Genomic DNA, 21,655 nt, shown 5'->3' with positions numbered 1-21,655 from the left:
AGTGTGTCCTCAGATATCTCAAACATACCATGTTTCATGGCTTGCTTCTTTGTCGTAATTCCACTAATACACTTCATGTATACGCAGACGCAGATTGGGCAGGTGATGTTACAGACCGATCGTCTACCTCAGCTCATGTGATCTATCTTGGTCACAATCCTATTAGCTGGTCCTCAAAGAAGCAACGGACTGTTGCGAGATCCTCCACCGAGGCTAAATATCGCGCTGTTGCTAGCGCTGTAGCAGAAACCAATTGGATTCAAAATCTCTTGTCCGAACTTCATGTGACCCTTGCAGAACCTCCCAAAGTCTACTGCGACAACGTAAGTACCACTTACATATGTCAAAATTCTGTTTTCCACAGCCGCATGAAGCATATTGCCATTGATTTTCATTTTGTACGTGAACAAGTGCAGCAAAATCGCCTTCATGTCACACATGTCCACACTGCAGACCAGCTCGCCGATGTACTCACCAAAACTTTGCCCAAGACTCGTCACCAGCAACAGCTTACCAAGTTAGGTGTTGTTGAAACACCCCCTAACTTGCGGGGGCATAATAGAGCAATTTAAGCAAACATATCACTGTAAATCTGTCAATCAAATATTACCTTTCCTTTCTCATAATATTCTTCATTAGTGTAGCTGATATTGTGGATCTTGTTTCCACTCAAAAGTTGTAAATATACATGTAATTAGTCATTACTCAATACAGCAATTTTTCCTACTTCACTGAATCTCATTAAGTATACGAGTCATTTGTGGTGATCATGTGGATATAAGCTCACATCATCTTCGTTTTAAACTAACAAGTAAACAGGGAAAGCTCCCATCAAACAGACTTGTGGATATACTTTCATTCTTTTGCTGATGTATCTTAGGCTTTCAACTCTTTAGTGGCAGCAAAGTGAGCAGGATCCAACCGCTTGACCCCAGAAAATGTCAAAACTGATCAATATGGAACTCAACTTTTGAGAGGTATATATTAGGTGTATGTCCAAACAACTTCGATATATAAAGCTAAGTGAGAACCTTTAATTAGAAGATTTACGTATCCCCTTTCCAGAACTGAAAGGGAATTGAATTAGTTTGTTAACAAGAACTTTAATTATGCGAAGAAATTGACCTTAATTTTAACGTGAGTGTCGACTACCATTGTCAGCTTGAACATTGATCTCCATAATTTACCAAGGAGCCAACAGAATGCTTTGTGCATAACAGTTTGTTATAGTAGCCCATAGGTCTGGGCAGATCCGAGCCTCCTCGAAGCTTGGTTCATCTTGTTCGAAGATCCTATATACCTTAGATAAAAGCTCTTAAAGAATGACAAAGAAGTTTTTCTTTCATGATGACCTTGATCGCTGGCAAGCCGTTTGTGTTTCAACCTCAAAGTTCCTATGGCTTGTCTTTTGTTAATTCAGTAGTATTAAAGAATACTGAATTAATCAGATAATTAAGTGACATGAAACTCTTCAAGAAAGGAAAATGAAAATATTCAAGACTGCAGAGCATAGTAAGAAAGTCATAAAATATTCACTCAAATTGAGAATTATAACATAATGAAATACATCATGATAACAAACCATTCAGTCATTAATATCTAGCTTGAGAGAAAATTACAAAAATAAAGAACAATAACTAGTCATCATAAGGAACAAGTTACAAGTGATCTCCGCTTCTAAGCAAACAAAGGGTGATAAATTGCTTCCCACTGCTTGAGAGTCATCACACCCACCCCACATTCCTTTAATTTGCACGATCAGCTCCTCTACTGCAAGGAGAAGGAACTCATCATGTCCAAGGCAACTATCATCAGTACTTCAATTGTGAAAATATCATGAGGCAATGTAAAAGAAGAAACAAGACGCATAAGATAAGGACAAAAATTTGTTTAAACTGATTAGCAAGCAATTATTTGAGACAATTTGTGTCTTACATACAATCATCGATGAAGACGCGAAGGGAATCATTCCCCATGCTCTCTTGCTCTTCTAAGATTTCAATCACGGATTTTGCTGCAGAACTTCTGCAATTAAGCAAGTCTATTGACTCCAAGGTATAAATTTCCCCAAAGTCTTTTGGGATTTCGTCCAGGTATATGCATGTTCTCAGAACTAGGCATTGCAGCGTTGGGAAATTAACACTGCCAGCTTTCCAGTGCCTCAGATCATTTGTTCTAATTAGGAGGAACTTAAGTTTATTGAAAATCTCTCCATCATTTAATCTCCATACATCACCGTAAAATCCATAGTCTTTAATTTTAAGCACTTTTGAGTTTAGGAAGCTTCACAATATTTGCCATGTCTTCCCAAGGTAAAAAAGTATAACTTAAAGTCAACCTCTTCAGAGATGTAGGCAAAGCATACTTACATGGGATTGGGAACAAGTATAGGCCTTTGCACCTGATCTTCAATTCGTCAAGTTTTTTAAACAGGAAAGGCTATAGGTGCTCGGACATCTTCTCACCCTGGCATTCCTTCTGACTTCCAAGAAGTTTAAGCCTCTTAAGATTTGGAATAGCAGAAAACAATTCAAAAGTACACCTGGACAAGCTTAGACAGGAAAGTCCCTCCAAATTTTGCAGCTTATTTGATGGAGTTTTAGGGAGAGAAATTAAGTCATTCACCAGAAGATGCCTTAAATGTTTCATTCACCAAATTGTGTCATGCATAGTTGGTTTATTACGCAGGCTTTGAACAATGATGTTCTGCAGATTATAAAGCTCTGACAATGAACCGTGAGGATCATCACAATAGCCTAATTGAAGGTATCTCGGATGTACTAATTTTGTTATCACGAGAGGGAAATCTTGAAACCCATATTGGACGACTGCCAACACTCTTAGCAGTTTGAAGCACGCCAAAAGAGGAATTTGTTTGAAACATAATCCATGGAAGAAGTGCACAGTTCGGGTGAGATCTCTTGATGATGACTCCAAGCAATCAGCCTGATAAAGGCCTGAATGGAAACTGTAGCGACGAACACGAAGCATTTTTGCTTAAGGATCTTTACAAACCTGCAGGAACTTCTATTTCTCAGCTTCTCTTAAAATTAAGTCACGAACTAGATCATGGACACCACATGTTTTCCACTCACCATTAAATCTCCTGTTTCTAACCATTATCAGATTCCTGCTAACAAGATCCTCCAAACAATCTCTTCCCCCTAATTCTTCCCATAGAAAACCCTCAGAAACCCATAAGTTTATCAATGTCCTAATGTTTACCTCACTATCTTCTGGAAAGATTCCCACATAAAGGAAACATGGTTTAAGATGATTAGGTAAGTAATTGTAACTCATAGCAAGCACTCCTAGACATTTATCTGATTCATTAGCAACAACTTTACTTACACTTTTGGCAACATCTTCCCAACTTTCTCTTGTTCTTTCAATTTTAGAAAGGTGCCCCGAAACCACTAGAATAGCTAAAGGTAGTCCTTGGCATCTTTGTGCTACTTGCTTCCCAATATCCTCTAGTTCAAGAGGACAAACCTGTTGTGTCCCAAACACCTTCTCATGAAGTAACTTCCAACTGTCATTTGCATTCAAGAGGCTTACCTCATGAGGCGGGCTGTCAGGGTCAGCATGTATTGGCCTTTGAGCCTACTAGTCAGAATAATTCGACTCCCCTTGTTATCATCCGGAAAATTTCTTGACATAAGATCCCAGACGTCGTTACTCCAAATATCGTCCATGACAACAAGATAACTCCGACCCTTTAACTTTTTGTATATCATATCCATCAATTGATCATCAGTCTCTTCTTTGATCTCATTTGAATTATAACAAAGAATGCCTAATAACAAATCTCGAATTCTGTACTCTTGAGATATTGTCACCCAAACATGCATGTCAAAGCGATCCCGGATATCAGGATCATCATATGCCATTTTTGCAAGAGTCGTTTTACCTATCCCCCCCCCCCCCCCCCCCCATTCCCAAAATGGGAATAACCTCTCGAGTAGACATTGACCCTTTTAGTCGGTTCAGTCGGTTTATGATTCTCATGAGGTTGTCTTCGAGACCCACGACAACAGTTTCTGGATTCAGTTTTGCAACATATCTAGATACGGCAAGGAATCACCCATTTGCAGATCCTCATTTGTAGGATTACCATAGCCTTGAACCTCATTTGTACCAAAACTTCTTCCCATCATGTTCCTCTTTACAACATCAATATTTTCTACAAGCGGAGGGTTTCACACAATGCCTCTCTTGCCTTTCCTTTTTCCAGTTTTTTAATTTCAAATATCGCTAGTTCTATCAAATCCTCTGCTTCATTGACTGCACTTCTAATCTCTCTCTCTCCAACTCTTCAACCTTTCCACAAGCTTGCCTTCTCTTGTCAGTGCTCTCAAGAAAGTCTTGGAAATATTGAAGACTATCAAGGAGAGAGTCCACCATTTTTCTTGTTTCATCACTTATCCAATGTGGCTTTAGCTGCACAAGTTGCTTCAAAGTTTGTACGAGAGAAATCACAGCAACATAAGCCATCTCGCTAACCAATTGTGGGACGAAAAACTACTTTTCAAAAATTATACTCGTCTCTCTTTATTGGTTTCCTAGATCAAACAAAACATGAATTCAGAGAATAGAAAAAACAAGAGTTAATAAAGAGTTTTAAGTCTCAACAAATGCATACCAAGATTTAGCCAGAAAGAAACAGTTGAAGGGTCTCTGCAGATTGGTTCAACAAAGATAAAGCCAGTAAAAATCACAATCAACGCTGCCGTCTGCAGTTAAAAAGAGAAAGGGAGAAATAATAAGATCAGACCTTCCAAATAAAGAAGAAAAGAAACTGAATTGTGAAATATGATTCAAGGTGGCTAAACTTTGAGTTGTTCAAACCTGCAAAAGAAGCCACATGACCATTCAGATGTGTTTGTTTTTAACTATTAAACAAGTTCAAGTCGTTGTGTGGTCCCCTGGTATTTTTGCTAAACGATGCAAATAAATGGAACTTAGCACTAACATTCTTGAGAGCAGCACTGTCTTTTACATTTATTTATTCATTCTATCAAATATTTAAATCTCCCATTTGTTTTCAATCTCCCTCACTGTCTTTTTTTACTTTATCAAGATTCTCAGTCATATAATTACCAAACTGCACAATCAGATTGTACTACAATATAAAATGTTATGAGATTGTACTACCAGCCATATGTTTAAATTGTTCTTTTGGCTTTTAGCGTTACTTCATTTCCATATCGCTTTGAATCTCTTAGCCGTATCTGACCTCTTTTTATGTTTTTATTGAGTCGAGGGTCTCTCGGAAACAGTCATCCTACCTTGGTAGGAGTAAGGTCTGCGTACACTCTACCCTCCCCAGACCCCACGTTGTGGGATTTCACTGGGTTGTTGTTGTTGTTGTTGTTGTTGTCCTTTTGGCTTTTAACTTCAGGTTTGGTTAGATGATACTGCTCATTCCAAAGCCATTTACTTTTTCCTCTACCAATCGTAATTATAATGTTTATTAAACCTCAGAAATGCTAAAACCAAGCTCCCATTCTGTTCATGAAAAGCTGAGGGACCATAAAACAAAGGTCTCATGCACATGCTTTCACATTCGAGAGGCTTTAACAGTCTTGAACGCAGCACTTTTTTAATAGTAAAATGGGAAAAGGAACGGAAGACAAGAGAAAAGTATAAGGTTGAATAATATGCAAGCTCAAAAATGAAACCGCATCCCTATTTTCACTTTCCTTAAATCAGACATGCCTGAATAAAAATGTTTATTCCTTTCGGAGTTAATTACTTGGATGGGAAATAATCCATCAAACGCACTTCTGTTTTTTCATAACAAGAAAGTCATTCAGTTATTACTTTGTCTCTTATAAAATCATACTAGCCTTTTAACACACTAAGCTCACCCGATTTGCTTAATTGGCATCTTAATTCCCAGATTATAATCGCAAAAAACCATTAAACGAACCCATCCAAGACCCAATAAAAATGTTTACTCTTCAAAGTTCTTGATTCTCCTATATCTTGCCTTTTGCTAATACTTTCCCTAACCGATTTTCAGCCTACAAATAAAATTGCCCAGCTAAAATAACTAGTACTACTTGCTATCTTGGAAAAGTTTAATCTGAGATCTGTAAATAGGAAGCAAATTTTGTACTTGCATTCATAGACGTCCTCTAGTAAAGCATACAGATATTCACAGAGAAATGCCTGCCAACAGCATAGGAAATCTTTCACAAAATAAATTCATGATATGAGGTAACTCAAAATTGATGCTAAAAACTCGTCATAATTTATATTAACTTTTAAATAAGGCGGCGCCTTTAGGGGATCCAATAAATCAACAGTCAGTGGTCGCTTGGCTTGATTAAGTCTCCTTTGCTCCGAGGGTAGGGTGGCAAAAACAATCCCAGGTTCAGGAACAATGTATATCCTCTTGAAACTAAGCAAAAGGAACTATTTCTTTTTCCAGTGTTAAATCTATTTATTCAATAACCACTCTGTCTTGGATTAGATTTCTCAATCTCTCCACGAGAAACAAAACTAATTAAAACTAAGCGGAAAAGAGAATCGACCTTAGTAACATCCAACTAAGATTTCTAAGTTCCACTTGAAGCAACAATAGAAGATAAACTTGAGAGTAATGATTAAGACATGGAACTCTTCCACTCTACAGAGCATCAAATATCCAATTAAAACGAGAAACATAATATCATGAATACATTCAACATAAAAAACCAACCACTCGTTGTTTTGAGCTTTTAAGAAAATAACAAAAATGAAGAACAATGACTAGAAGTAACTTCCAGGTACAATATATGAGCCCGTTTAAATTGGCTTATAAGTTGCTTATAAGTTGTTTTCAGCTTTTTTGAGTGTTTGGCTGGCCAGTTTAAAGTCATTTTGTGCTTAAAATAAACTCAAAAAAATAATTGAGCCCGTTTGATTTAGCTTATCTAAAGCAGCTTATAAACTGCTTAAAATAAGCCCCATCCAAACAGGCTCTATATCCTGTTACTTTAGTCATAAAGGTCTAGAAAGAAAGAAGTTACTTGTTGATGAATAAGTAACAAGTGATCACATTACTACTATTAAGAAGAGCCGGTTGGCTCAACTTTCTCGTCGTCCGTCCCCATTTAATTAAAAAAAAAAATTGTGAGCCCCATATCTACTAAACAACAACTAATATTAAAAAAAAAAAATTATGAGCCCCATAATATATATGTATATATATATATATATATATATATATATATATATATATATATATATATATATATTAGTTCCAATTTAATAAAAAAGAATTGTGACTATTAAGAAGAGCCGGTTGGCTCAACTTTCTCGTCGTCCATCCCCATTTAATAAAAAAAATAATTGTGGGCTCCATAATATATATATATATATATATATATATATATATATATATATATCCGTTCCAATTTAATAAAAAAAATTATGGGCTCCATATATATTAAACAACAACTAATATTAAAAAAATAATGCAAATTATTAATGTAAAAAAAAAAGTGCACCCCATATTAAAAAAGCAAACAATATTCATGTAATTTTCAAAGTATCTCATTAAGTCAATAATGATAGATTCATTGCCACGTGCGTATATAATAAAGTTTTAAATACGGAGCACAATATGTATATATATGCATAAAAATAGTGCAAATTAATAATGTCAAAAAAAAAAGTGCACCCATATTAAATATATATATATATATAATGTCCAAAAAAAGTGCACCCCATATTAAAAAAGCAAACAATATTCATGTAATTTCCAAAGTATCTCATTAAGTCAATAATGATGGATTTATTGCCACTTGCGTATATAATAAAGTTTTATATATATATATATATATATATATGCATAAAAATAGTGCAAATTAATAATGTCCAAAAAAAAGTGCACCCCATATTAAATATATATATATAATGTCCAAAAAAAAAAGTGCACCCCATATTAAAAAAGCAAACAATATTCATGTAATTTCCAAAGTATCTCATTAAGTCAATAATGATGGATTCATTGCCACGTGCGTATATAATAAAGTTTTAAATACGGAGCACAATATATATATATATATATATATATATATATATATATATATATATATATATATATATATAGTGCAAATTAATAATGTCAAAAAAAAAAGTGCACCCCATATTAAAAAGGCAAATGATATTCATGTAATTTCCAAAGTATCTCATTAAGTGAATAATGATGGATTCATTGACACGTGCGTATATAATAAAGTTTTATATATATATATATATATATATATATATATATATATATATATATATAGATATATGCATAAAAATAGTGCAAATTAATAATGTCAAAAAAAAAGTGCACCCCGTATTAAAAAATCAAACAATATTCATGTAATTTCCAAAGTATCTCATTAAGTCAATAATGATGGATTCATTGCCACATGCGTATTCGTAACAAACACTAATATAATAAAGTTTTAAATACGGAGCACAAACTACAATATTATATTAATCGTGTTTTGAACATAGTATGCCATATTGACAAAATCAAGCAATAAAAAAAAGTGAAACTCACCATCTCCAAACTAATGGGAAAAAAAAGTGGACCCTAGATTATCAAAATCAAGCAATATCAAAAAAAATAAAAAATTGAACCCCATATTAAAAAAAAAATTATAGTGTTAAAAAAAAAGTGTTGGCTTTGTATTCGTAGCAAAAACTAATATAATAAAGTTTTAAATACGGAGCACAAACTACAATGTTATATTAATCGTGTTTTGAACATAATATATGTATATATATTATATGCATAAAAATAGTACAAACTAATAATGTCAAAAAAAAAAAAAAAAAGTGCACCCCATAAAGGGTGGACCTCATACTAAACAACATCAAGCAATATAAAATAATATAAAAAAAGTGGAACCCACCATCTCCAAACTCACTGTAAAAAAAAAAAAGTGGACCCCATATTAACAAAATCAAACAATATCAAAAAAAAAAAAAAAAGTAAACCCCATATTAAAAAAAAAAATAATGTCAAAAAAAAAGTGCAGACTTTGTATTCGTAGTAAACACTAATATACTAAAGTTTTAGATACGGAGTACAAACTACAATATTATATTAATCGTGTATATATATATATATATAGTGCAAATTAATAATGTCCAAAAAAAAAAAAAAAGTGCACTCCGTATTAAAAAATCAAACAATATTCATGTAATTTTCAAGTATCTCATTAAGTCAATAATGATGGATTCATTGCCACGTGCGTATCAATCCATTAGTGGAAGCAAATGAAATTGTTTTTCTTCAAAAAGTTAAGCAGTCAAACCATACAATTATCTTTCTTTTTTTATATTAGCCTGAGATCTAATCTAGATATTAAACTGTTGCATTTGCTATTCCGCCATGTCATTTATTTGTTATGTTTACTAAAATAAATATACTTAAAATATTTATATTTTAAAATAAGATAGAATTTAATTACTTTTTTATTTTTATTCTTACTCTAATAAATGTGAAAAAGAGATTAATGTCCTAAAAAAAATATATCAAATGGAGATCAAATAATGAATAAGGTAAATTAGTCAAATTATAATTCTAATCGACGTTTTCTTAAAAACCATGCAAAAGACAACATGACAAGTAAAATGAGCTAAACCGAGAATATTTACCAAAAATTAAAAAATAGTATTTCTTCGTTTAAATAGAAAATCAATTTCTACTTTGTTTCGTTTTAAACATGTAAAATTAAATTAATAGTTTGAATTAGAATTATCCAAATCAAAATTTAATAAAAAATAATAAGTTTTTTACACCTTTAAATTAATCGAATTAAAATTGAAAGTATCAACTGATGCTTAAATATTGCTATTGTTTTATCTCAAAGAGAGGAAAATAGTTTCCTTTTAAACAAGTCTTCTCTTTTAAAAAATATTAATAAATTTGCCGATTTTGTATTCGTAGCAAACATTAATATAATAAAATTTTAGATACGGAGCACAAACTACAATGTTATATTAATCGTGTTTTAAACATAATATATACTATATATATATATAATCACTATTCAAAGACAACTACATACACATAGATGCACTATAATCTAAAGTGTTTGGCCCGTGCGCAGCACGGGCATAGGCCGTCTAGTCTTCTAAGCTAAAGAGTGGATGATTCTACTTTCTTGATCTAGGAGAAAAAGCTTCTGCAACTTAGCTATCTCTCACAGCACCATTTTGTCTTAACTAGCATGATCAGCCTTCTTGAGTTAAATATATTACTAATCCCACCCTGGAAAGAAATGAAACTCGTCAGTCTGGAAGCAGATCAAAGACGTTAAAAGCAGCATAGGATCATATAATATATGAAGAGGTAGGGGACATATTGACATTCTGTTATCTTAAAGTTTATCTTCTATTGTTGCTTCAACTGGAACTTAGAATGTAAAGTACAAACACAAAGAAATACAGAGTTGAATCTCACAAGGTTTCTCATGGATGCAGACACTAAGGCAATCATTTGCCATGCTCTCTTGCTCTTCTTTAATTTCTTTGACGGATTTCGCAGCAGAAGTTCGGCAATTAAGCAACTCTATTGACTCCAAGGTATAAATTTCCCGTATGTCTTTAGGGATTTCCTCAAGGTATATGCATCTTTTCAGAACCAGGTGTTGCAGCTTTGGGAAGTTAACACTGCCAGCTTCCCAGCGCTTCAGATTTGTCCTATCGATTAGGAGGAACTTAAGTTGATTGAAAGTCTCTTCATCACTTAATCTCCACACATCACCATCAAATCCATTGTCTTTAATTTTAAGCACTTCGAGGTTTGGCAACATTACAATATTTGCCATGTCTTCCCATGGTAAATAGGTACATCTTAATGTCAACCTCTTCAGGGATGTAGGCAAAGCATACTTACTTGGGAGTGGGTGTGGGTATAATTTTCTGGAGCATGCGATCTTCAATATTTCAACTTGATTTAAACAAGAAAGGCTATTTAGCGTCTGGGAGATCATATCTCTGCTGCATTCTGCCCAAGCCCCATGAATTTTCAGCCTCTTTAGATTAGGAATACCAGTAAACAATTCCTTAGTACAGCAGGAAATACTTAGATCTGAAAGTCCCTCAAGATTTTGTAACATGAAACTAGACACTGCCTTACTTGATGGAACACAAAAAGAAGCGATCTTTTTTACCTCAAGATGCCTCAAAGGTTTCATCTTCCAGATCTCTACTGGTAAATTGGACTGTCCGCCAAAAATCAAATGTTGCAGATTATAAAGCTTTGACACTGAACAATGAAGATCATCATTACAATTGAATTCAAGATATCTGAGATGTACTAATTTGGTTATGTCAAGAGGGAATTCTCGAAACGTATATTGAAGGATTGCCAACACTCTTAGAAGTTTGAAGCGTGCCAAAAAAGGTATTTGTTTAGAAGGAGGCGGAGCAAGTTTTAGTCCGTTGAATAAGTACAATGTTCGGGTCAGACTAGATGTCGACTTCCAGCAATCCCCGTGAGAAATCCTTGAATGTGAACTGTAGCGATAAACATGAGGCTTACTAGCTGAATCATTGAATCTTCTGATGACATCATGCTTCCTTGTAACCTGCAAGAACTTCTCTTTCTCAGCTTGTCTTAGAATCAAGTCGCGCACCAGATCATGAATTCCACATGTTTTCATCTCTCCATTAAATCTCCTTTTTCTAACTATTATCAGGTTCCTACTAATAAGATCTTCCAAGGACTGTTTTCCCGTTTCTTCCAAGCTTTTGAGCCTTTCATTCCTTAGAATACCTTCAGCAACCCATAACTGGATTAGTCTCTCAGTGGAAACCTCAAAATCTTCTGGGAATGCTCCCATAGAAAGGAAGCATGCTTTTAGGTGATTAGGCAAGTAACTATAACTCATTCCAAGCACTCCAAGACATTTATCTGGCTCACTAGCAACAATTTTACTAATAGTTTTGGCAACATCATCCCAACATTCGCGTGTTCTAGAAATTTTGGAGAGATGCCCTGCAACCACTAGAAGAGCTAAAGGTAGTCCTTGGCACTTTTGCGCTACTTGCTTTCCAATATCCTCTAATTCAGGAGGACATGCATGTTCTACCCCAAACACCTTGTCATGAAGTAACTTCCAACTATTATCTGTATTCAATAGGCTCATCTCATGAGGATTGCTATCAGGATCTGCATGCTCAGCAACCTCTTTGTGCCTGCTAGTCAAAATAATGCGACTCCCATTGTTATCATCTGGAAAAATTCTTGTCATAAGATCCCATATGTCTTTACTCCAAATATCATCCATGATAACAAGATACCTCCGACGCATTAACTTTTTGTATATCATATGCATCAGCTGATCATCACTACTTTCATTAATCTCATCTCTCACCGCCAACCGATAAGTCTCATCTTGAACCTCATTTTTCAGCTGAGAAATACAGGAAAGAATGCCCAGCCACAAATCTCTAGTGAGATATTCTTGAGATATTGTTACCCAAACATGGATGTCAAAGCGACTCCTGATTTCAGGATGATGGTATGCTTTCTTAGCAAGAGTCGTCTTGCCAATCCCCCCCATGCCCAAAATTGAGACAATTTCTCGACTAGAGGGGGGCCCTATTAGTCTTCTCATGATTTTCATCAAGTCGTCTTCAAGACCCACGACAACATTTTCTAGATTCAGATTTTCAACACGTCTAGATGATGAATGACCTACCAATGAATCTCCCAGTTGCAGATCCTCATTTGTAGCAAAACTATTTTTCATCGTCTTCCTCTTCACAGTATCAATCTTTTCTACGAGGGGAGGCAAGTCGTCACATAAAGGCTGGCGTGGCAATGCCACTCTTGAACAGAGCTCCAGTTGATTATATTCATATATCTCCAGTTCAATCACATTCTCTATGTCGTTCACTGCAATTCTAATCGCTCTCTCCAACTCTTCAGATTTTCCAAAGACTTGCCTTCTCAAGTAAATCTTCTCAAGAAAATTTTGGAAATATCCAACACTATCAAGGAGAGATTCCACCATTTTTCTAGTATCACCAATAACCCAACGTGGCTTTTGCTGCATAAGTTGCTTCAAAGTTTGAATGAGAGAAACCACATCTGCGTAAGCCATTTCTCACACCAACTATAGGACAAAAGACTTCTTCACAAACTCAAAATCTTTTCATTAGTGAAGTTTGATTGAAACAGAGTTTTTGGAAAAACCATTTTTTTCATTTTTTGAAGCAAATACCGCATACAACTCTCTCTTTTTACGGGTTTCTTTGATCAGACACTAAGCGGTACTAATCCATCAATTTAGAGAGCAGGAAAAGCTAGTATATAAGAGTTTTGAACCTCAAATGCTTGCCTAGCTTTTTTTTAAGAAATACAGTCAAACGCTTCGGCAGATTGATTCAAAGAAAGCCTGCAGGAAAATCCAAACAACCATTGCAATCATAAATAAGATCTCCAAACACAAAGAAGAAAAGAAACTAAATGGTGGATATGATTAGGGTAGCTATACTTCAGTTCTTGAAACTTGAAAATTGAAGTCTTCTTTTAATGCAAAAAAAAAAAAAAAAAAAATATATATATATACATATTACTTATACATTAACAATGAATAAAAAAGAAATATTTCTAGGAGACGATAATACTTATTAAGTCTTCAACATAATGTTCTAAATTTCTAGGATATAACCTTTTCTTCGTATTTCATTAAATTTGTCTGCCACTGATTTTCTTCCTAGAAGTTACAGGAGAAAAGCCACATGACCGTCCAAACAAGTAGTCTTGTTCTATTAAAGAAGTGTAAATAGTTGTCTGGTTCCTTTGGCTTCTTGTTCGCAGGTGGTCAATCATAAATAAAATAGAAGGGCCTTAGAAACAGACAGATATCAATTTTACCTGTTCAAGTTGTTGTCTGGTCCCTGATCCCTATGTTTTTAAACTAGGATAAGAAAGGAAGATATAATCTGCTATATTTTTTAATTGAAGTACATGAAAGAGAAATAAATCAAATAGATTCCAATATGGAGATATATCTTTTAATTCAGAGTTGTAAGTTCAGGATTACAAATAAGGATTAAAGGATATGCAGGGATCACAGACTGTTGCTCAAACATACCAATCTGCGAGCCCCACTCGACGACTTGGATGGTTATATCAAAGGCCACAAAACAAAAGGACAAGGGAGGGGCATTGGCCTAACCTCAAAAAGGAATAAGAGGTCGACACAAGAGAACAAAACACAAGAACCAATAAGGCAAAAGGAGGGAGATGAGGCACGACTAGGAAGGACCAGAGAAAATTATCATCATTCAAGTGTAAGTGGGAAAGTCTCCCACCAAACAGATTAGTGTCTAAGAAAAGAAAAAAAAGATTCATGGATATATCTTAATTTCATTCCTTAGGCTGGTGTAGTTTGGGGTTATCTAGAGGACATGTCAAAGATTTTAGGCCTTTATAGGTTAGCAAGATTATGTTGAATTATTTTGTAAACAAATTTTTGATACAACAGACTTTCAAGCGGTGGTCTGGTCCCTTGGGATTTTTGCTCAACGATGCACAATAAATAAATGAAACGTACAGTCTGTTAGGTGTGGAATTGGCCAAACAAGTCAATTCTTTTGTTCACATAGTCGTGATGTAAGCGCTTACCTCATAATAGTCGTGATGTAAGCGCTTACCTCATAATAGTCGTGATGTAAGCGCTTACCTCATCATAGGAAATTCATTCCTATAAATAGGTAGCTTATGGTTCATTTGTAAGATATCATTAAGATCATTTGCTATACACATCCCAAGAGAGAAAAAATCTAAGAGAAATACTCTTAGTGAAAGGTCTTTGAGAGAATTTTCTGTGGAAAAATTCTTGAGTGTAATTGGAATTGGGGTTGTGAGGTTGAGTGTTGTAAACACTTGTAATATTTCTTCTTTAATAAGATCTGCAGCAGCAACGTGGACGTAGCTCTCACATTGAGGGTGAACCACTATAAATCTGTGTGTGCTATTTATTCTTCGCTTACATCACGGCGTAAGTAGGTTCTGTCTAAGGAGGTTGGTATTTAAGTGGTCCAGCTGTGACCCTCCAATCTTTCCTGGGAACCTGCTTACAAAGGTCGGATTTGGGATTTAAATCCTAACAACTGGTATCAGAGCAACAGGTTGTGTTGTGATTTAGAAACGATGGGAGGCGAAGATGGTACGACGCACGGCATCGGTAAATTCGATGGTACAGATTTTGCGTTCTGGAGAATGCAAATTGAAGATTATTTATATGGCAGAAAGCTTCATGAACCTCTGAGTCCGAAACCAGAGGAGATGAAGCAAGCAGATTGGGATCTCCTCGACAGACAAGTTCTGGGAGTCATTCGACTGACGCTGTCGAAGAACGTTGCTCACAACGTGGCAAAGGAGAAGACCACCGCAGATATGATGAAAGTATTGTCTGACATGTATGAGAAACCTTCGGCAAATAATAAGGTATTTCTCATGAAGAAACTATTTCATTTAAAGATGATGGAAAATGCTCATGTTGCTGCACACATAAATGAATTCAATACCATTGTAAATCAATTGTCATCGGTAAAAATTGATTTCGATGATGAAGTACAAGCTCTAATTTTGTTGGCATCCCTACCAAATAGTTGGGAGCCAATGAGAGCAGCGGTTAGTAATTCTGTCGGCAGTGACAAACTAAAGTTCAACGATGTTAGGGATCGTATCCTTGCTGAGGAGGTGCGCAGGACAGATTCGGGAGAGGCATCGACGAGTTCTGCTTTTAATGTTGAAAACAGAAGCAGAAATTATGACAGAAACTACAACCGAAATAGGGGCAGATCGAAGTCAAGGAATGGCAGGGGTCAATCCAGACCAGGACGAACACATGAGTGTTGGAACTGTGGAAAACCAGGCCACTTCAAGAAGAACTGCAGGGCGCCAAAGAAGGAGGACAACAAGGGGGCTGGAATCAACGCTGCTACGGAAGACATTGGCGATGCGTTGTTGCTATCGGTTGACAGCCCGATAGACTCTTGGGTGGTTGACTCAGGAGCGTCCTTTCATACCACCCCACATCATGATATAATGACAAACTACGTGGCTGGGAATCTCGGCAAAGTTTATTTAGCCGATGGAGAGCCGCTAGACGTTGTTGGCACGGGAGACATTAATTTGAAGATGTCAAATGGATCCTCGTGGAAGATTACAAAAGTTAGACATGTTCCAAAGCTGATGCGAAACCTGATCTCAGTAGGTCAGCTTGATGATGAGGGATATGATCTCAACTTTGGTAATGGGTCTTGGAAGGTGGCGAAAGGTGTTATGGTAGTTGGCCGAGGAAAGAAGATTGGCACTCTCTACATGACGGCTAGCTGTCGTGATACTGTTGCTGTGGTTGACAACACAAAGAAGACAGATTTGTGGCATTGTCGGCTGGGGCATATCAGCCAGAAGGGGATGAAGCTGTTGGTGACAAATGGTTTAATTCCGGAGCTGAAGACGGTGGACCTTCATACGTGTGAGAGTTGCATTCTCGGAAAACAAAAGCGAGTAAGCTTCTCAAGTGCAGGCAGAGAGTTGAAGGTCGAAAAGCTGGAATTGGTGCACACAGACGTGTGGGGACCTACCACTGTACCCTCCCTTGGAGGATCACACTACTACGTGACCTTCATTGATGATTCAACCAGGAAGGTATGAGTTTATTTTATGAAAAATAAATCCGATGTGTTTAGTGTATTCAAAAGATGGAAATCCATAGTCGAGAATGAAACAAACCTCAAGTTGAAGTGTTTGAGGTCCGACAACGGTGGAGAATACACTGATGGTGATTTCAAACGGTACTGTGCCGATAATGGGATCAAGATGATGAAGACTATTCCTGGAACGCCGCAACTGAATGGAGTAGCCGAAAGAATGAACCGAACATTGAACGAGCGTGCTCGGAGTATGAGAATACACTCTGGACTGCCCAAGACATTCTGGGCAGATGCAGTCAATACCGCGGCCTTCTTAATTAACCGAGGACCGTCAGTTCCCTTGGATTTCAGAATTCCAGAAGAAGTCTGGAGTGGCAAGAAGGTAAATCTTTCATTTCTGAAAGTGTTCGGTTGCTTATCATATGTTCATAATGATGATACGGCTAGAAGCAAGCTTGATCCAAAATCAAAGAAGTGTTACTTTATTGGCTATGGTGACACCGAGCTTGGGTATCGATTTTGGGATGAACAAAATCGGAAGATCATCCGAAGCAGGAATGTTGTCTTTAACGAAGAGGTACTGTACAAAGACAAGCTGCAAAAGAATTCAGAATGTCAGGACAAGGAATCGGAAATAGTCGATTTGAGGGACTTTCCGGCACCTGAGCCGCAGCCAGGTACAACCGAGGCAGAGGAACAAACAATCCGAGAAGGTGCTGATGAAAGTGCTGATTCTGAAACAAATGAACAGACGCCAATCACAGAGCTGCGTAGATCATCCAGGATCAGGAAGCCGCTTCACAGGTACTCTCCATCCCTCAACTACATTCTACTCACTGATAGAGGGGAGCCGGAATGTTATGAAGAAGCAATGCAAGTCGATGAATCGACTAAGTGGGAGCTGGCAATGAAGGATAGAATGGATTCACTATCGGCAAATCATACATGGGAATTATCCGAGTTGCCAAAGGATAAAAAGGCATTGCAAAACAAATGGGTTTATCGGATAAAGGAAGAACCCAATGGAAGCAAGCGTTATAAAGCAAGGCTGGTTGCAAAGGGATTTCAACAGAAAGAAGGCATTGACTATACGGAGATCTTCTCTCCCGTAGTCAAGATGGTGACTATCAGAACTGTTCTTGGGCTGGTAGCAAAGCAAAATCTACATCTGCAACAGATGGACGTGAAAACTGCATTTCTTCACGGTGATCTAGATGAGGAAATCTACATGCGACAGCCGGAGGGATTCAAAATCAAAGGAAAGGAGAATCTGGTGTGCAAACTTCAAAAGAGTCTGTACGGACTAAAACAGGCTCCAAGACAGTGGTATTTAAAGTTTGACAGCTTTATGAAGAAAGCTGATTTTTCAAGGTGCGAGGCAGATCACTGCTGTTACTTCAAAAAATTTGAAGACTCGTACATGATACTGCTACTCTATGTCGACGACATGCTAATCGTAGGAGCAAACCTACAGGAGATTGATCGGTTGAAAAAGGGGTTATCGGAAGAGTTTGCAATGAAGGATTTGGGAGCTGCAAAGCAAATCCTTGGGATGAGAATCGACCGAAGCAAGGAGGGCATCAAACTCTCACAAGAAGAATATGTGAGGAAAGTTATCAAAAGGTTTAACATGCATGATGCCAAGCCAGTCAGCACTCCCTTGGCTGGACACTTTCGGTTGTCAAAGGATCAGTCGCCGACAACCGAGGATGAGAAGAAGCAGATGGACAAGATACCTTATGCATCTGCAATCGGTAGTCTTATGTATGCAATGATATGTACAAGGCCAGACATTGCACATGCAGTGGGAGTTGTCAGCCGATTTATGAGCAATCCGGGAAAGCAACACTGAGAGGCTGTGAAGTGGATATTCAGATATCTGAAAGGCAGCTCGAGTTCAGCTCTGTATTTCCGAAAATCAAAAACAGGATTGCAAGGGTATGTTGATGCTGACAACGGTGGTGATATTGATAGCAGAAAGAGCACATCCGGGTATGTTTACACCTTCGGAGGTACTGCAATCTCTTGGGTTTCCAAGTTGCAAAAGATAGTAGCTCTCTCTAGTTGTGAGGCTGAGTACGTTGCTGTGACGGAGGCCACAAAGGAAATGATGTGGCTACAATCTTTTCTGCGGGAATTGGATCAGGACCACGAGGGAAGTGTGCTATATTGTGATAGCCAAAGCGCCATTCATTTGGCAAAGAACCCGGTTTACCATGCTCGAACGAAGCACATACAACTCCGGTACCATTTCATTAGATCAGCTTTGGAAGATGGAGCGCTGGTGCTTGAGAAGATCGCAGGGAGTCAAAATCCAGCAGACATGCTGACAAAGGCAGTGACGATAGACAAACTGAAGCTATGCTCAACTTCAGTTGACCTGCACGAAGTATGAAAGTAGGAAAGAGCTGCTGCATCGATCAAAGTGTGAAGAAAAATTAAAATTAGTCTTCAAGTGGGAGATTTGTTAGGTGTGGAATTGGCCAAACAAGTCAATTCTTTTGTTCACATAGTCGTGATGTAAGCGCTTACCTCATAATAGTCGTGATGTAAGCGCTTACCTCATCATAGGAAATTCATTCCTATAAATAGGTAGCTTATGGTTCATTTGTAAGATATCATTAAGATCATTTGCTATACACATCCCAAAAGAGAAAAAATCTAAGAGAAATACTCTTAGTGAAAGGCCTAAGTAAGAGAAGGTCTTTGAGAGAATTTTCTGTGGAAAAATTCTTGAGTGTAATTGGAATTGGGATTGTGAGGTTGAGTGTTGTAAACACTTGTAATATTTCTTTTTTAATAAGATCTGCAGCAGCAACGTGGACGTAGCTCTCACATTGGGGGTGAACCACTATAAATCTGTGTGTGCTATTTATTCTTCGCTTACATCACGACGTAAGTAGGTTCTGTCTAAGGAGGTTGGTATTTAAGTGGTCCAGCTGTGACCCTCCAATCTTTCTTGGGAATCTGCTTACAAAGGTCGGATTTGGGATTTAAATCCTAACACAGTCTTCAGAGCAGCAATGTTTTACTGGCTTAGCAGGTTTAAGTTTTCTTTAGTTTTAAATTAGCTCCCACGTTGGTAAATTTATTCATAGAACTTTTTATGATTATTGGAAAAAAGGTTCATAGAGTATCTTGAAAAAGAGTCATAGATTAAGCCGAGAGTCCTTATTGGGTTATGGTTTTCTAGTTACATGGAAAGAAAAAGAGGAAAGGCGATGGTACAAAAGACTGCTTTTGCACACTCTTTTGCTCCTATTTGTATTAGATTGGCAGGAGAACGTGAATTTAGAAAGTATTAAGATTTTTAAGCCTCAAATGCTTACCTGACTTTAGTTGGGAAGAAACAGTTAAAAGCTACTTCAGATTGACACCAACAGAGCTGCAGAAAATTCCAGTATTAAGAATTCTAAGCCTCAAATCGTTGTTGAAAGAGAGGGTTAGAGAGCATCAAGACACTTGAGTTCTTGAATCTTGAAAGAAGAGCAGTCACATGACTGTCAAAAGGGGTAGCTGGAGGTCTACCCTTGGTATATGGGTTGTGTATTAAAAAAGTACAGAGTTGTTGGAGTTTCATGGGTTGGATCTATATTCAGTACATGTCTTTATTTAATATCATCAGTATATTAGAAACGGAAAAGGTCAAAAAATACCCCTGAACTATTGAAAAAGGCTCATAAATACCCTCCTTCCACCTTTTGGTCTACAAATACCCTTAAGGTTTGTTTTTGGCTCAAATATACCCCTCAAACTAACAAAGTTAAAGTTAACTCTTTTAAAAAGCCAAATGGCATTTTGTGATTGGACACATATATTATTTAATTTAAAAATTAAAAAATATGAACAAAACTGATTTGTTTTTTGCATTTTGTGAATTAATCAACGAAATATGTTTTTTTTTTGCATTTCGTGAATAAAAAAACGAAATAGGAAATTATAATTTTTTTTTGCATTTCGTGTATTGAAAAATGAAATAGGATAAAAAAAATAATTTTGTTCATATAAAAACAAAATTGGAAAATATATTTTGTCCAATTTTCCAATTTCGTTTTTATATGAACGAAAATATTTTTTTTTATCCTATTTCGTTTTTTAATACACGAAATGCAAAAAAAAATATAATTTCCTATTTCATTTTTTTATTCACGAAATGCAAAAAAAAACAAAAAAAACAGTTTCGTTCATATTTTTTAGTTTTTAATTTTTAAGTTTCCACACAATTTTTTTTTTAAAAAAAATGTAAATTACGGAATTTTATTATTGGATTTTTTTTTTAAATCTGGAATTTTAAATTACTGGAAATTTATTATTGGCAATTTTTTTTAAAAAAATTGGATTTTTTTTTAAATTACGGAATTTTATTATTGACCAATTACAAATTGCCATTTGGCTTTTTAAAAGAGTTAATTTTAACTTGTTAGTTTGAGGGGTATATTTGAGCCAAAAACAAACCTTAAGAGTATTTTTAGACCTAAAAGGTGGATGGAAGGGTATTTTTATACCAAAAGGTGGAAGGAGGGTATTTATGAGCCTTTTTCAATAGTTCAGGGGTATTTTTGGACCTTTTCCGTATTAGAAATTTAGAATATATCTATAGGTATGCAAGCTATATCTGTGGGAGCAAAACGACAAACCGCCCAAACAACCACACTTATACTTCTTTAATAGAAAAAAGACTCTTCTTTAAGATTGAAGAACTCAAGTGTAGCTATCCCAATCATCCTAACATTTCATTCTCTTTTCTTCTTTATTTTCTGGCATTTAGCTTTTAAAATTTCTAACATTCTCTTTTGGGAAAATACATAATATGTACTAATGGATAAATATGAATGAAATGACACTGCTTGACGAAGTTCACTGTGTGGTCTGATGGTCATGAGCACCACTTTGCACAATTGAGGTCACCTGTTCAAAACTAGCCACATATGCGATTTATACATTTTTTAAGCCTCTTCAACATTCTCAACTAAAAAGGGGG

The 21,655-nt window shown here is 36.2% G+C and overlaps 1 protein-coding gene across 4 annotated transcripts; it reads right to left on the bottom strand.

Moving 5' to 3' along the window:
• Positions 1 to 1,510: 1,510 nt before the first annotated feature.
• On the bottom strand, positions 1,511 to 20,279 carry LOC132603270 (putative late blight resistance protein homolog R1B-23). Of its 4 annotated transcripts, XR_009568068.1 has the most exons (4): positions 20,004 to 20,271; positions 10,457 to 13,400; positions 2,370 to 3,910; positions 1,511 to 1,770 (listed from the first exon to the last, which is right to left on the bottom strand). XR_009568068.1 is itself a non-coding variant. In XM_060316254.1 (3 exons), the coding sequence occupies exons 2-3, from the start codon at positions 13,104 to 13,106 to the stop codon at positions 10,254 to 10,256; spliced, it is 2,661 nt and encodes an 886-aa protein (XP_060172237.1). In that variant the 5' UTR covers positions 13,107 to 13,400; positions 20,004 to 20,270; the 3' UTR covers positions 10,001 to 10,253. The 4 variants fall into 4 exon arrangements, 2 of the variants coding, with proteins under 2 accessions (XP_060172237.1, XP_060172236.1); XM_060316254.1 differs by lacking the exons at positions 1,511 to 1,770; positions 2,370 to 3,910 and adding an exon at positions 10,001 to 10,264 and having other exon boundaries at positions 20,004 to 20,270; XR_009568069.1 differs by lacking the exons at positions 2,370 to 3,910; positions 10,457 to 13,400 and having other exon boundaries at positions 20,004 to 20,279.
• Positions 20,280 to 21,655: the final 1,376 nt, after the last annotated feature.

This window comes from Lycium barbarum, chromosome 7, assembly GCF_019175385.1.
Source record: "Lycium barbarum isolate Lr01 chromosome 7, ASM1917538v2, whole genome shotgun sequence".
Classification (NCBI taxonomy): domain Eukaryota; kingdom Viridiplantae; phylum Streptophyta; class Magnoliopsida; order Solanales; family Solanaceae; genus Lycium; species Lycium barbarum.
This window is presented reverse-complemented; position numbering and strand designations above follow the sequence as displayed.